This window comes from Urocampus carinirostris, chromosome 11 (assembly GCF_059441175.1).
Source record: "Urocampus carinirostris isolate Australia breed hairy pipefish chromosome 11, RoL_Ucar_1.0, whole genome shotgun sequence".
NCBI classification, from domain to species: domain Eukaryota; kingdom Metazoa; phylum Chordata; class Actinopteri; order Syngnathiformes; family Syngnathidae; genus Urocampus; species Urocampus carinirostris.
The window spans coordinates 4,137,189-4,153,463 of record NC_142359.1 but is presented as its reverse complement, the minus strand read 5'-3'; the positions used below and the strand labels follow the sequence as shown (position 1 = coordinate 4,153,463).

The following is a 16,275-nucleotide window of genomic DNA, read 5'->3' as shown; positions in this document are numbered from 1 at the left end:
CGAATCTTAGGGGGAAGAGCATTCCACAGCACCGGGGCCCAAATGGAGAAAGCTCTCGACCCTGCGGATTTCTTCTTGGCTCTTGGGATCACCAGTAGACCAGCATTTTCAGAGCGAAGGCTCCGGATCGGAACATAGGGGGGATTAAATCTGAAAGATATGAGGGCGCAAGTCCTTGTATGATTTTGTATACTACCAACAGAACCTTCAAATCACATCTTAAGCTAACAGGGAGCCAAAGCAAGTTAGCTAAAATCGGGGTCATGTGATCAAACTTTCTTGTCTTAGTTAAAAGCCTCGCTGCAGCATTTTGTACCAGCTGAAGAATCTTGATTTTGGACTTTGGGAGACCGGAGAGTAGTGCATTACAGTCATCGAGATGGGAAGTAATTATGCCCAATGCAGCGCCAGTTGCTCCCCACCTTCACAGTACTCCATCATTAGTAACATACAGTATTTCACAATACACCATAGTATATCATTAGTTATGTATTTAAGTCTTTAAGTCGCCCGACCTTCTTACATCAGTAACCTGAAATTATGGCTTTTATTTTTGTTTCGCCACACCAAGATTTTAAGTGGCCCCATCCGGCCACCCCTAGCAAACATTTCTGGAGGCGCCACTGTTAGTTAGAGGGCTAGGGGTGTTTTCGGAGGCTTTCGATGATAAAATGACTATTGAGGTTTTTTTTCCTTGGATTTAATCTCAACTGTGACTGCCCAACTGATAATAGGAAGCTGTCAGACCGTTTGCGAACCTATGCTCCCAGCTAGGCAAGCTCCACACCTTCCGACATTTTCCTGCCCTGTTTTCTCCTGCCTGATACCTGTTGCCGACCTGTTTCTGGACCCGTTTCTTCCCTGCTCTTCCGTCCTGACCATCGACCTGTTTTGCCCTGTTTCCTGCCTGATACCTGTTCCCGACCTATTTTCCGGACTCGATACCGCCCTTGCTCTCCTGTCCCGGCTATCGACCAGTATCCCTGCTGCCTACGATTATCCGTCCGCGTTCCTGCCACCTGCTTACTTGTGTCCGTCGATCATCGGATCGTGGAAGAAAGCACTGCTCTCTCTCTTTATCAATAAAACTGAGTTTAACGAACTCTACTGGGTCCTGTCCTGTGACAGTAACGTTTTCACCAGTAGCTCAAACTCAGCTTTCGAGCACTACGAGAAGGAATGTTCAGAGTACATGTGCAGGGGCAAAATATTTCAAAATAATAGTTCCCCCCCTACTTGACTCTCCTTTTTTTCTTTTTTCTTTTTTCTACATTGCACGTGGACACGAATCATCCGCTCCAATGAAAACATTGATTCCACTTTTAATACATGGGAAGCACACTGTTTGTTTAAAATTTCAAAATAAAAGCAGACAATGAATGAGGTGAGTAAGACAAAGAGTGACCCTGTTGAGATAGGGGAGTCTTTTTTAATGTTTTTTTTTTAATTAAGTAAAATGAGGACATTTCTTCCCACGAGTTAACTGCTGAAAGTGTGTGCAAAGATACTTGTGTATCATTTGTGCATTTGTGAAAAAAAATAAATAAATCGCAAAACAACAGTTGATCCAATCTCCAAAACGTCAAAATGACGGACAGCTTTCAATGTTTCCGTCAACTCTTAAAAATAGGCGGACCAAACTCCCCCACCTCCTCTTTTGTGTCCTCACAAATAATATACGACATTTCGGGTGTGCTTCTGGCTAAGCCCCTCAAATCAAGTCTATTGGTCGGGCTTGGGCTGGATTGCGCTTCGGGTCGGGTCGGGCTGGACTTTTTAAGGCCCAATCTTACCTCTACTTTGGATCATTGACTTTGAGCTGTGTTTTGTGAAAAGTTCAGAGCGGATAGTTTATTTGGATCACCTAAATTAGTTTCATAATATTGTCGAAGGCATGAAATTGCTGGTGGATTATGACAAATGAGCTCATGTTTATACTAAAAGACCTCAGTGTGTAGCAGAAGTATTAGTTTAACATGACTGGCCATGAGCTCACTTTTTGTTTTCATGCGGTCATTAAAATAACAAAAAGCATCAGAGCGTGAGCCAATAAGCTAGGAGGCGTCAATTAACTTGCTGTCGGCCTGCCGCCAACAGCAATACTGTCTCAACATACTTCGACCCTTAATAAGAAGGCCTAGTAATAAATGTAGATTCTAAATAACACATTTTAGAATAAAAAGAAAATCCCACCTTTAATTCAAGTGCATTTATTCAGTTATGAAAAGCAAAAATTATTTTATATCAAACAGTGTCTGAAATAACGTCTGCCCGGACGCCCCAAATCTTCATTCGGTTTTGAAATTTCAGAATTTCGGTTCGTTTGGCAATTTGCATACTCTGCAGCCAATGAGAAGCCTGCATCGAATAACTTTGTGCTTCTGGACTCTCCCGACATTATAAGGTCATGCATTTGCATATCATTTTCCAAAGGAGACGCACAGAGAACACAAGAAAAATGGAGAAGTGGTAAGGAATCAAGCCAAACATTCAAAAGAAGCTAACAAAAGTTATGACGCTACAAAACGTAAACGTTCATTAAAAGGATCGTGGAAAGAGGAGTTCACGTGGCTTGTAGCAAACATTGCATGAAGATGAGTAAATACAGGTACATACTGATGGCAGATGGAAAACAGCCATGTCATATACATGCAATGAATGTTATAAGTAGATTTATAATAAACTTCATTTTAAAGAGTTGTTCTGTTATATATTCTGATTATCAATCCCTAATACTTTACAAGGGCAACACGGCGGCGCAGTGGTTAGCGCGTGTGCGGCACAGTTCTAAGGTCTTGGGAACCTCCTGTGTGGGTTCAAATCCAGCTTCCGGACGTACTGTGCGGAGTTTGTATGTTCTCCCCGTGCTTGCGTGGGTTTCCTCCGGGCACTCCGGGTTCCTCCCACATTCCAAAGACATGCATTTCAGGTGGATTGGCCGGTCCAAATTGTCCCTAGGTGTGAATGCGCGAGCGAGTTGTCTGTCCCTGTGTGCCCTGCGATTGGCTGGCAACCAGTTCAGGGTGTCCCCTACCCACTGCCCGATGATTGCTGGGATGGGCTCCAGAACCCCCGCAACCCTACTGAGGATAAGCGGTGCAGCTGATGAGATGAGATGAATACTTTACAACAATGGGTTGTTTGCGATGAGTCGTCTTAATGTGTTTCAAGTTGTGAAAAATGGGGCAACTTTATGGCTGGGCAGGCAACTTTTCAGAGTTGGAGGTTGATAGGTTGCTGTGCCGGCTGGCTGCCAAAATTGTCGTATGCATGGCCGGGCTGCTACACACCATGCAGCCAGACATTGAATTATAGAAATGAGTATCAGCTGGGGGCAGCACGGCGGGGCAGTGGTTAGCGCTTGTGCGCCACAGTTCATGTCATGGGAACCTCCTGCGTGGGTTCAAATCCAGCTCCAGACTTCCTGTGCGGAGTTTGTATGTTCTCCCCGTGTTTGCGTGGCTTTCCTCCGGGCACTCCGGTTCCCTCCCACATTGCAAAACCATGCATTTCAGGTGAATTGGCCGGTCCAAATTGTCCCTAGGTGTGAATGAGCGAGTGAGTTGTCTGTCCCCATGTGCCTTGCGATTGGCTGGCAACCAGTTCAGGGTGTCCCCTGCCCACTGCCCGGAGATGGCTGGGATGGGCTCTAGCCCCCCCGCGACCCTAATGAGGATAAGCGGTACGGCTGATGAGATGAGATGAGTATCAGCTGGGTCAAATGCGCCTCTACTGGCTGCGATTGTAAGTTCAGATGGACAGCTTGTAAATTGTTTTAACTTGTTTTTAATAGAAATGTTGAAAGCAAGATATTGTGGAGAGGTGAATAACAAGCAGAGCGAGCATCTTTCACATTCTGCATGGAAACGAAGCAACGCGACTTGATTAGAAAACAAAACATGCAAGCATTTATGGTGAGGGAGTTCATTTATGGGCATTTGCACATCGTCCCGACCAAATAAACAAAACTTGAAATTGGGCACAAAGCAAAGATGGCATACTTTACTAAATCAGTCATTTCAAAGACAAAATCATTGTTTTCCTGCAAATACAGTACAAAAATGCAATAAATTAACTTCGAGAGAAGGAAAGCCCTGTTACCGATGAGTCTTTTAAGTGCTTGTTTTTTTTCTTAAATCAGTGGTCAGCAACCACTGGGCCGCGTACCGGTATTGGGCCGTGGGTCGTTCAGAACTGGGGCGCACAGAATAATAATAAATAAAATTTGCCTCATATTTTGCTCATACAGACGATGCCATACCTACGAAGGAGGTTCCGGACGATCGTTCGTAAGTTGAATATGTTCCTTAGTTGCTTCAGTGCTCCATTTTGTATGTTTAAGGTTTATATAAGTACGCTTAAGGCTTGAAAAAGTAACCTGTATTGTTTTGTAATAAAAAATAAACATTTCATTAAATAATATATTATATAAAGATTAATCAAATTGTCTTTAACTTACTTTTGGAAGATGCGCCTCAAGGGGTCCTCTTCCGAGGTAAAAAGTGGCCAAAAAAAGTGTTCCGACCATTTTCTCAACCGCATCAAGCTTTCTTATTCCACTTTCATTTTAAAAGAAACGGCTCGCCTCCTTTTCACACTTTACAGCAACCGTATTGAATGGATGCACGAGATATTGAACAATAAAAATGTCAAAGTTCTTAGCGCGCTGGAGATACAGTACAGTATATTTCTCTGATTCCGTGAGTAAAAATAGTGTGATGATGTTGTGGTAAATACACTTGCATTTGTAGAATAGATTTGCATACATGTAGAAATTTAGAAAGACTTGCTTACAGTTGTGGGAAAAGGTCGGGTAGACATCCTTGAAGATACTCTTGGCAGACATTAAGTTTCCTTGAAGATAGCGTGCAAGGGACGGGACGCTCTGTACTTGATACGTGATACAGGACCGCCTTTTGGGGTGTACTCAATCGAAGCCTAATCGTCACTACCAGCTTTAAATACATTGTCATGTTCCTAGCTCTGTGAGATCTTCATTGACGCATCAATAAAGTGGCATCTCCCTCCGCACGAGGCTGGCTCCTGTTTTCCTTATCCACATATGAGAAGACTTTTCTCTCGATTATCGAACCTCCAATTTCTACAACATTTCTCCAACAATGATGACTTAAAATCTCATGCTTTTTCCCAGTCCTATACATCCCTAGTGGTCTAGTGATTACAAAGCAGATTTAGGCTTATACATATACATATTGTTGCTATTGTTATTATCACTTATGTTATTATCGGGTCGGGCAGGGAGAATTTTGTCAGACGTTAAACCGGTCGGTGGCACAGAAGAGGTTGGGGACCACTGTTTTAATGAGGCATTAGCGGTCAGACATCCCACGATGTCCTGATCTGCGGCCTGTTGATCCTCATCTGCAAGGCGAGGGCAAAACACAAGCACGGTTCACAAACAGTCGTAAGTTCATAAACAGTCCGTCCGACTGACCTCTCGACGAGTGGGAAGAAATTCGTTGCGATAGAGCGGGGTTTCGTTGCCCCAAGCGCTGTCCAGATTGTACATGCTCAAGTCGGGGACGGACTGGCCTGAGTGTCCGCAGTCAGCTGATAGTCGTCGCTGTAGCTGGGGCGCTTCAGAGGAAAACGTCGGGTTCGTGTGTCCTGAAACAGGCAAGTTGGTCCGCTAAAGGCAACAATAATGTCGTTTGCAGTTTTATACAGTTGTTATTTTGGTTGTTGTTGTTTTTATTTTAAAGCCTTTTGCGTCCTTTGATTGGATTAAGATAATGTGAGAAGTCACTGAAATCATTCAATTGTTGGGTCAAGAACTCGTGAAAAAATACAACACCTACTGGCTGTTGCCATATTCACAGACAAACCAGGTGGGGCTCTATGCTCTTCAGTTATACCTACCGTATTTTCCGCACTATAAGGCGCACCTAAAAGTCTTCATTTTTTTCAAAAGCTGACCATGCGCCTTATAATACAGTGCGCCTTATATATGGCTCAATATTAAATCGCAAGGTCTCGCAACTTACGCAACAGCCGCGGACTCGATTTCCCCCCGAACGTGAAGTAGTCCGCGGTGTATGCTGGGATTTATATACCGGTGTTTCATTGGCTAACCAATGTGTCAATCATCATTTGAATCGATCGCTATTGGCTAAAGTCATTCGGAGCCTCGGATTGGCTAGAGGGCCGAAACAAACCCTGCAATTGGCCGAAAAAGATGACTGAATAGCAAGCTTGCTAAACTACGCCATAAAGAAACATGTTTCGTTAGTCTGTATTTGTAAATATTTGACTCTCCTGGATTTACTACACTCACGGTTGTAAGAAGACCATGATTGCGTATCATTATTGAACGTGAGAACTTAGCCGCTATGCGGGTTTATATTTTCCCGGTATCTTGTTTTAGAACGATCTTGATGTTGCTGTGATGAGTTGAGTGAATTCAACTCAATTCCAAGTGTTTATTGTCATATGCACAGTAAAGTTGCGAGCGAAAAAGAAAATAGAAACTAAGGAATGGTTGGCATTTCTTGAATCCCAAGACTTTAACCTTCCGAATGATGGAACGATGCATTTGAGTGACATCGTATGGACACCGCATCCGCACGTGTCTACGACACGTATTTGCTTCTTTGCAAGGTTTGGGAATGTTAAGGGGGTAATCAGTTTAACTGAATCATCTGACTGTTTTGTCGACGTTCCCATTGTAGCGCCTTATAATCTGGTGCGCCTTGTGTATGGAAGATATAGGACCAAAAACTATTTTTTTGGGGGTGTGCCCAATAACCCGGTGCGCCCTATAGTGCGGAAAATACGGTATATCTACTTATGTATACCTTATACCTGTTTCTACCTATCTATACCTAATTACCTACCTATCTATTGTCAGTGTGTTTACTGATTTGAATTATGACCAACTCGTTAGATCAGGCGGCAGGGCAGCTGAGTGGTTAGCGCGTCTGCTACACAGTACTGAGGACATGAGATCAAATCCAGCTAGCGGCCTTTCTGTGCTGAGTTTGCATGTTCTCCCCGTGCTTGTGTGGGTTTCCTCCGGGCACTCCCACATTCCGAAAGCATGAGTTGTCGGTCTCTGTTTGCCCTGCGGCTGGCTGGCAACCAGTTTAGGGTGTACTCTGCCCACTGCCCAAAGACGGGCTCCTGCACCACTGTGACTCTACTGAGGATAAGCGGTGGGTGGATGGATGGTTTGATCATTCCCAAGTCCGTGATCAAATTTTTATTGGCCCATGGCCTCTGTCAGAAAATTATTTACATGTTGCCCGCCAGTAATGTTGACTGCGGTATAAAATACATTCGTACAAAAAGAAAAAATCCCCATTTCACCAGATGATGGCAGTAGCCTTTTGGCCACTTGCGCTTGGCTTTCAGTGAGAATTTTAGCTCTTCCCATTTCCACTTGTCCTGAAAGACCGCCGCTTTCAGGACAAGTGGAAACAAGCTGACTGCAAAAATCTAACTTGAACAAATGCTGTGAAAAGGTTAATCAACTGTAAGCTGTTTTGACAGCAAAGCAGTGCTTTTTCACTGGACCTTGCGAGTCAAATGAAAACGCTACAAAAGCGAGCTACGAGGTCAGGACACTGATCGTGACACTGATCGCCAAGCACTGCAAAGCTTTCATGGAGGGAGAACTTACTGAAGACTGTTCAAAGAGTGCCAGGCCTAGTAGTCTGTTAGAATTCATGTTGATAACACAACACCTACTGGCCGTTGCCATATTCACAGACACTGAAGCAACTAGTTTAGCTTTCATGGAGGGTGAACTTACTGAAGACTGTTCAAAGAGTGCCAGTCCTAGTAGTCTGTTAGAATTCATGTTGACAACACAACACCTACTGGCCGTTGCCATATTCACAGACACTGAAGCAACTAGTTTAGCTTTCATGGAGGGTGAACTTACTGAAGACTGTTCAAAGAGTGCCAGGCCTAGTCGTCTGTTAGAATTCATGTTGACAACACAACACCTACTGGCCGTTGCCATATTCACAGACACTGAAGCAACTAGTTTAGCTTTTATGGAGGGTGAACTTACTGAAGACTGTTCAAAAAGTGCCAGGTCTAGTCGTCTGTTAGAATTCATGTTGACAACACAACACCTACTGGCCGTTTCCATATTCACAGACACTGAAGCAACTAGTTTAGGTTGAGGGAACAAAAAAAGACGTTCTTACCAGTATCGAGCGTGCCTATCGAGAGATTTTCACATCGGGACCATTCAAATTCGTCATTCACCCAGTTGTTGACCAGCGTATTTTTTATGTCTTTTTTCCTGGACATAGTTTGTTGGGACAAAAAAAAGAATATGGGTCATTTAGGTAGAAAACAGGTGAGGATTGGACGTAGTAGTTTTGCTCCACGTTACCTCGTTTGCTCTCTCCTGTTGATGATAATGTAGGCGGTCAGGCCCGCCATAGCAGCCACAAGACAAGCCAAAGTGAGCACCAATCCGGCGTAGAAGGCATTTTTATGGATGGGATAGGCACAGTCTTTGCCTAAGTACCACGTACTGCTCTCATGCTTACATCTGAAAACATGCGTATAGAGCAACTGAGAAGCCGTCGGCCGTGATGCAAGCCGGCGCAACAAAGACGAACGAAATGCATGCCGAGGACTGACTGGCAAACGGCGCCGGCGTCCCTGAAAATTCTGCACGTGCCGCCACTCCAGCACGTAAGCTTGCCGGTACCGTAAAGACTTTGACATCGAGTGACGCATTCCAGCATGTTCGTGTCTGTGTTGTTCACAGCCTTGTAGTGCCAGAGCAGGTCCGGATCCTCAATGATCGAACTACACAGATCTGTGGAGCGGGGCGAGAAGCTAAGTATATCGTCTTTTGCTGCAAAACTTCAACGGACTTACCATTTAAATCCACTCCATTCTGATTCACAGATGGTTCCGTTGTCAGATTGTAGGGACAATCTGAAAACCAACGTCAGTTTTACTGTTTGCATATCAAGGACAGTTTTCCAATAACTTTGCCGTTATGAAATGAAATTAAATGAAATGATCTGCATTTCTATAGCGCTTTTCAAGTTAAGACTTCCCAAAGCACTTTACAGTGTGCTTCACATTTCCCAATAGCGGCCGTGCAGCCATGTAAGGCGCTAACCTGCATATTGGGGGTATTAGGGGTTCAGTGTCTTACCCAAGGACACTTCGACATGTAACACGGAGGAGCCGGGATTCGAACTGCGATCTCTTGATCCCAAGACGAGCGTTCTACTTACTGAGCCACTGCCGCCTTGACCTGGAAGTCGCAGCTGAAAGTCAACATGGTATAAAACCAGTTTACCCATACTCATGGCGACAACCAGGGGATTATTTTTTTTTGTGGATGCTCATATTAAGATTTAATGTCTGGCACCCGAGAGCGTAGCAGCCCGGCAACACGTCCGACAATTTGGCAGCCATCCTCCACAGCAATCTACCATTACACTCACTAAAGTATCAAGATATCGTCTGAGCAGCAGATGACGCCATTGTAATGGATTTACATCTGTTTCATTTGGAACCTTTGTTACTTGTAATGTTTTTTGGGCATTTTGCCAGGCCCTAGCCCACAGGTGTCAAACAGGCGGCCCGCGGGACAGATCAGGCCCGCTTAGGGATTAAATCCGGCCCGCGAGTCAATACTCAGAGAAGCGCAAGAGAAAAAGAAGCTGCAGGTTGAAATATGTCCACTTGATGTTGCCAAAGAAAGGTGCCTCAAACAAAGACACTGTACCAGTATTTATTTTTCTTTCTCTCTCTCTCTTTTCCACCCCTTTTCTCCCACTGTCTTTCACTCTCTGTGTCTCTCTTTTTCTCTTCCTTTGTTGCTATTTGTCTCTTTCTCTATCTGTGTCTTTTTAACCTCTTTTGCTCTAACTTCCTTTTGTCCTTTTCTCTCTTTTCTCTTTCTCTCTTCCTACTCTTCACGCTTTCTTTCCTCTTTTCTCTCCTTCTGTCTTTCTATTTCTGTTTGGATTTCTTTCTTCCGCTCCCTTTCTTTCCCCCTCTCTCACGACTTCTCTTTTTAACTCTTTTGTTTCTCGTGCTCTCTCCCTCTCTCTCTCTCTTTTTCTTTCTTTGTCCTGCCCTCTCTCCTTTTCCCTCCCTTATTTCTTTATCTCTCTTTTTCTTTCTCTTGAATCTACAAGTCCGGCCCCCGAGAGAATGTTTGTTCTATCGTGTGGCCCCCGAGTTAAAATGAGTTTGACACCCCTGCCCTAGCCAATGTGCATGACTTAAGTCTCAATCAGCGCGAAGTTCCCTGATCAGTCTCTGTGAGGGTGTGTCCTCGGGGGACTCTCCTCATGAGGTATTGTTGTTTCCAGGCGGGGCAATGATGCTTTTTGAATTCCAGCCAAATCTTCCCGCAACAAGAGTTCAGGGGTCTAGATAAAAGGGTGATTGCAACATGAATGAGTCAGGTACTGCATACATCCGCTTCTGATGATGCCTTCCAATTATTCCACTCATAAAAAGACCAGAGATTAGTCACAGGGTGGCAGCCAACCTGTTGTGCAGCTAAAGTTGACCAACGTTGTCAAAGCCTCCGTGAGATCCGTCACCTCGTCCTTATAGACTTGCTCGTTGTTGGCGTTGTTTGGGATGAGAAGGATCACATCATGATTGACCTTTACTCTGAAACGCCACACAGAGGAGAAACCCTTCAAATTGGGCGATTTTCCTATACAGTGGGACTTCGCTACTTCGCGGTTCGATGTTAGCGGCTTCAGAGCTTCGTGGTCTGTAATAGTTAAAAAAAATATATATATATATATATACCGTATTTTCCGCACTATAAGGCGCACCTAAAAGTCTTCATTTTTTTCAAAAGCTGACCATGCGCCTTATAATAGAGTGCGCCTTATACGTGGATCAACATTAAGTTTTCCAACTAACTTGCAGCCGCCGACTAGATTTTCCCCCGAACGCCAAGTAGTCCGCGGTGTATGCTGGGATTTATTTACCGGCGTTTCATTGGCTAACCAATGTGTCAATCATCATTTGAATCGATCACTATTGGCTAAAGTTATTCGGAGGTCAAGGGGCGGATCCTTTTTATCATTTACAGGCTGTCATTGGCTGAAGCGGCAAAACAAAGCCTGCAATTGGCTGAAAAAGATGAATGCGTATAGCACATGGTTGACGGCATACAGAAAGCATTTTTTACTATACTGTATTTGTAAATATTTGATTCTCCTGGATTTACTAAACTCACGGATATAAGAGGACCATGGCTGCACATTATTATTGAACACGACGACTTCGGTGAGCTACTTCGGCTATATATTTTCCCTGTATCTTGTTTCAGACTGAACTCGATGTTTCTGTGATAAGCGGTGCAGATAATGGATGGAATGGAGTGTCTATTTTTAAATTAAACTCAATTCCAAGTGTTTATTGTCATATGCACAGTAAAGTTGCGAGCGAAAAAGAAAATAGAAACTAAGGAATGGTTGGCATTTCTTGAATCCCAAGACTTTAACCTTCCGAATGATGGAACAATGTATTTGAGTGACATCGTACGGACACCGCATCCGCACGTGTTTTCGACACGTATTTGCGTCTTTGCAAGCTTTGGGAATGTTAAGGGGGTAATAAGTTTGACTGAACTATCTGACTGTTTTGTCGACGTTCCCATCGTAGCGCCTTATAATCCGGTGCGCCTTATCTATGGAAGATATAGGACCAAAAACTATTTTTGGGGGGTGCGCCCTATAACCTGGTGCGCCCTATAGTGCAGAAAAAACGGTATATATATTTTTTTTTTGAAGGGGCGTCGCTACTTCGCAAATTTTCACTTTTCACTCTTTGTTTTTTCGGCGGAACGTCAGCAGACGCGGGATAAGGCGGCCGGCTGGATGGGACGGGTCCGGGGGCGGTGGTCACTCCCGGGCGCGACGGAGCGAGTTCAGCGGACGCGGCGTCACACAGCGCGACGCGAGAAAAGGCGGCGGGCGTGATCGGGCTACCCCCGTAACTGGGGGGAGCCCGCTTGTCCGACGACCCCAGTAGCGCGGCGCGACGACAGGCGGCCGTCCGCGCACGGCGGGCGAAAGGCGGCAGGCGAAAGGCGGCGGACGTGCGCGGAACCCCCGTAACTGTGTCGGTGTCGTGCGTATCGCGCCCGAAATTACCCGCGCCGCGGGTTAGGGGCTCGCTCGCGGGAGCGACCGAACGGCACCCGCGGTGCGGCGCAAGTATAAACCCTGTCGTGAATTTGTCTCCGATCGTCCCAGGCGGACGGAAAATCGCCCAGCTGTACGACTCTTAGCGGTGGATCACTCGGCTCGTGCGTCGATGAAGAACGCAGCTAACTAATGTGATTTGCAGCTGCGATTGGCTGGCAACCAGTTGAGGGTGTCCTCTGCCCACTGCCTGGAGATGGCTGGGATGGGCTCCAGCCCCCCCGTGACCCTAATTAGGATAAGCGGTGCAGATAATGAGATGAAATGAGATTTATTTATTTATTTTCTTTGAAGGGGCGTCGCTACTTCGCAGATTTTCACTTTTAGCGGGTGATTTTGCTCCCCATTAACCGGGTCGAAAAAATCTCATCTCATCTCATAGCTGCATTGCTTATCCTCAGTAGGGTCGCGGGGGTGTTGGAGCCCATTCCAGCCATCATCGGGCAGTGGGCAGGGGACACCCTGAACTGGTTGCCAGCCAATCGCAGGGCACACAGGGACAGACAACTCACTCGCTCAGTCACACCTAGCGACAATTTGGACCGGCCAATTCACCTGAAATGCATGTCTTTGGAATGTGGGAGGAAACCGGAGTGCCCGAAGAAAACCCATGCAAGCACGTGGAGAACATACAAACTCCGCACAGGAAGGCTGGTAGCTGGATTTGAACCCATGAGCTCAGAACTGTGCCGCATATGCGCTAACCACTGCGCCGCCGTGCTGCCCTACCTGCGCCCCACCTTAACATCTCATCATTAGCTACACCACTTATCCTCATTAGGGTCGCGGGGGTGCTGGATCCCATCCCAGCCATCATCGGGCAGGGGACAGGGGACACCCTGAACTGGTTGCCAGCCAATCGCAGGGCACACGGGGACAGACAACTCACTCGCTCAGTCACACCTAGGGACAATTTGGACCGGCCATTTCACCTGAAATGCATGTCTTTGGAATGTGGAAGGAAACCGGAGTGCCCGGAAGAAACCCACGCAAGCACGGGGAGAACATACAAACTCCGCACAGTAAGGCCGGTAGCTGGATTTGAACCCACGCAGGAGGTTCCCACGACCTCAGAACTGTGCCGCACACGCGTTAACCACTGCCCCGCCGTGATCCCCGGTCTAAAAAATAATTAGAAATTTTTTTTCTTTTTTCTTTTTGAAGGGTCGTCGCTACTTCGCAGATTTTCACTTTTTGCGGGTGGTTTTGCTCCCCATTAACCGCGATAACCGAGGTCCCACTGTATTTTCTTTCTGTGGTGTATAAGTTTATTATCACCTCTGTGTTCTTTTCATCTCTTTATGGACAGCGGCCAATCTGCGCTGAAATAAAGATGATGCAGAATGTCTTATTAAATCCACCAAGTTCAATGTAATATTTACACTTAAAGTCTGTTGTTCCGATTTACCTGCTCAACTCCAGAAACGGAACGTCTCATCAAAACTCGAGAGCCCGCTTGGCTAAGGGAAACAAAGACAAGTGTTTCTATGTGTTGACCTGACACCCGAACAGCTCAACATTTGCTTGAACTGGCGTTACCTTATGTTGGTTACCTCCACTTTGTAAAAGTTTTCCAGGTTTCTTCTGTAAAATCTTTCCATCTGAAAGAGAAACAATAATAATCGTTGTCACAGATTACACAAGCGTCTCCATAACATTAACAGCAATCTTAAAAGTGTTTTCTTTTGCTGCACAAATTATGGGTTCCAGGAATTTTAATATATAAAGGGACTTGTTTTTCTCGAAAGGAGAGTAATGTAGGCCGATGACTATTGCAGTGGTGTGGCTCTGTATGCATGAATTATGAAAGATATGCCTTGTGCTAATAAGTACCGTATTTTCCGCACTATAAGGCGCACCTAAATTTTTTTCAAAAGCTGACCATGCGCCTTATAATACAGTGCGCCTTATATATGGATCAATATTAAGTCGCAAAGTCTTGCAACTAAGGCAAGCAGCCGCCGACTAGATTTTCCCCCGAAGACGAAGTCGTCCGCGGTGTATGCTAACCAATGTGTCAATCATCATTTGAATCAGTCACTATTGGCTAAAGTTATTCGGAGGTATAGGGGGCGGATCCTTTTGATCATTTACAGGCTCGCATAGGCTAAAGGGGCGAAACAAAGCCTGCAATTGGCCGAAAAAGATGAATGTGAATCACACAGTTGGGTTGCACTACGGCCTAGAGATAACATGTTTTACTATTCTGTATTTGTAAATATTTTACTTTCCTGGATTTACTACACTCACGGTTGTAAGAAGACCATGGTTACGTAGCATAATTGAATGTGATGGCTGCAAGAGAACTTAGGTGAGCTATGCGGCTTTATATTTTCCCGGTATCTTGTTTGAGAACGATCTTGATGTTTCTGTGATGAGTCTATTTTTAAACTCAATTCAATTCAAAGTGTTTATTGTCATATGCACAGTAAAGAACCCCGTTTCTCTGCACAATCAAATTCTTACTTTGCTGTCCACACAGTTGCCAGCAAAAAATAAAATGGAAACTAAGAAATGTTAGGCATTTCTTGAATCCCAAGACTTTAACCTTCCGAATGATATTTGGAACGATGCATTTGAGTGATTGGTGACATCGTAAAGACACTGTTTCCGTACATGTCTGAGACACGTATTTGCTTCTTTGCAAGCTTTGGGAATGTTAAGGGGGTAATAAGTTGGACTGAACTATCTGACTGTTTTGTCCACGTTCCCATTGTAGCGCCTTATAATCCGGTGCGCCTTATGTATGGAAAATATAGGACCAAAAACTATTTTATGGGGGTGCGCCCTATAACCCGGTGCGCCTTATAGTGCGGAAAATACGGTACATGGATTTAATAATTGTGTATTATAAAAGATGTTTACCTTGAGTTTAAATTCTGTTACAAAATCTTTGAATTCCTCCGAGTTGGGGTTGTTGTACTCAGGTTTGTATTCCTGGTCAATCACCACGTCAATTTCTACCGACCGCTCAATGTCTTCTGCAGATTTTATGCATAGCAATCAGGACGAGGTAAAGCAGAGAAGCAGGTGACAACATGTTGACTGGATAACACATACTCAACTCCAACTTTTCCGCCAGGTACTCGCAAATCTTGCCATCGAACAGGGTGGTACATATGCAAATGCTTCCATTAAATGTCCCTCCATTCAGACATTGAATTGTGGTCACCGGACTTGTATGTTTGGTGGTCTGTCCTGCATCGGTGGCTGCGAGGGTTGTTTGTTTTGTTGTATTGGTGGTCTGGCCTGGTTGCTCAGTGCTTTGGCCTGGTTGCTTAGTGGTTTCGCCCACTCCCTCCGTAGTTGCCTGGCCTGATTGTTTTGTGGTTTGATCAGGTTGCTCGGTCGTCAAAAGGCCTGGTTGTTCGGTTGTAACAAAAGCTGGTTGCTCTGTAGTTAAGTCCGGATGTATGGTAGTTAAGGCCACTTGCTCGGTAGTTGCCTCACCTGGTTGTTCAGTGGTCTGAGATGGGTGGTGGGTAGTTTGGACTACTTTCTCGGTAGTCTTATCTGGTTGTTCACTCGTCGCCAAGCCTGGTTCCTCCGTGCTCTGGTCTGGTTGTCCTGTCGTAACAAAGTCTGGTTGCTCAGTGGACTGGTCCGGTTGCCTGGTACTTTGTCCTCCTTGCTCGGTGGTTGGCTCGCCTGGTTTTTCAGTGGTCTGGACAGGGTATTGGGTGGTTTCCCCTACTTTCTCTGTAGTCTTATCTGGTTTTTCACTCGTCACCAAGCCCGGTTGCTCCGTAGTCTGGTCTGGTTGGTTGGTTGTCACTAAGCCTGCTTCTTCGGTGGTCAGGCCCGGTTGGACGCTTGTTAGCTGGCCTGCTTCCTCGGTGGTCATAAAGCCGGATTCTTTGGTGGTTTGGCTCGGTTGCTCAGTGGTCTGGTCTGGTGTGTTGGTTGTCGCGGAGCCTGCTTCTTCTGTGGTCTGGCCCGGTTGTCCGGTTGTCAGTAGGTCTGGTGCCTCGGTGGTTGGCTGACCTAGCTGTTCAGTGGTTTGGCGTGGTTGTTCTGTCGTCACCAAGCCTGGTCGCTCGGTGGTTTGGCCTGCTTCCTCGGTGGTCATCAAGCCCGATTGCTCTGTGGTTTGGCT

At 45.5% G+C, this 16,275-nt stretch overlaps 1 protein-coding gene and 1 long non-coding RNA gene across 2 annotated transcripts in view; one reads left to right on the top strand and one right to left on the bottom strand.

Moving 5' to 3' along the window:
• LOC148356235 (uncharacterized) overlaps positions 1–8,878 on the top strand; it is a 27,762-nt gene extending 18,884 nt beyond the window's left edge. Inside the window, exons 2-3 of the long non-coding RNA XR_015851974.1 lie at positions 8,546–8,673; positions 8,750–8,878. This is a non-coding gene — a long non-coding RNA (uncharacterized LOC148356235). The remainder of the gene's footprint in view (positions 1–8,545; positions 8,674–8,749) is intronic.
• Positions 5,127–16,275, bottom strand: LOC148356234 (uncharacterized). Its single transcript, XM_088346942.1, has 12 exons — positions 15,240–16,275; positions 15,045–15,160; positions 13,719–13,780; positions 13,588–13,639; positions 13,458–13,501; positions 10,502–10,629; positions 8,863–8,922; positions 8,620–8,800; positions 8,366–8,527; positions 8,175–8,272; positions 5,456–5,628; positions 5,127–5,382 (listed from the first exon to the last, which is right to left on the bottom strand). Exons 1-12 carry the CDS (start codon positions 16,246–16,248, stop codon positions 5,338–5,340), a joined length of 2,130 nt encoding a protein of 709 aa, XP_088203068.1. The 5' UTR covers positions 16,249–16,275; the 3' UTR covers positions 5,127–5,337.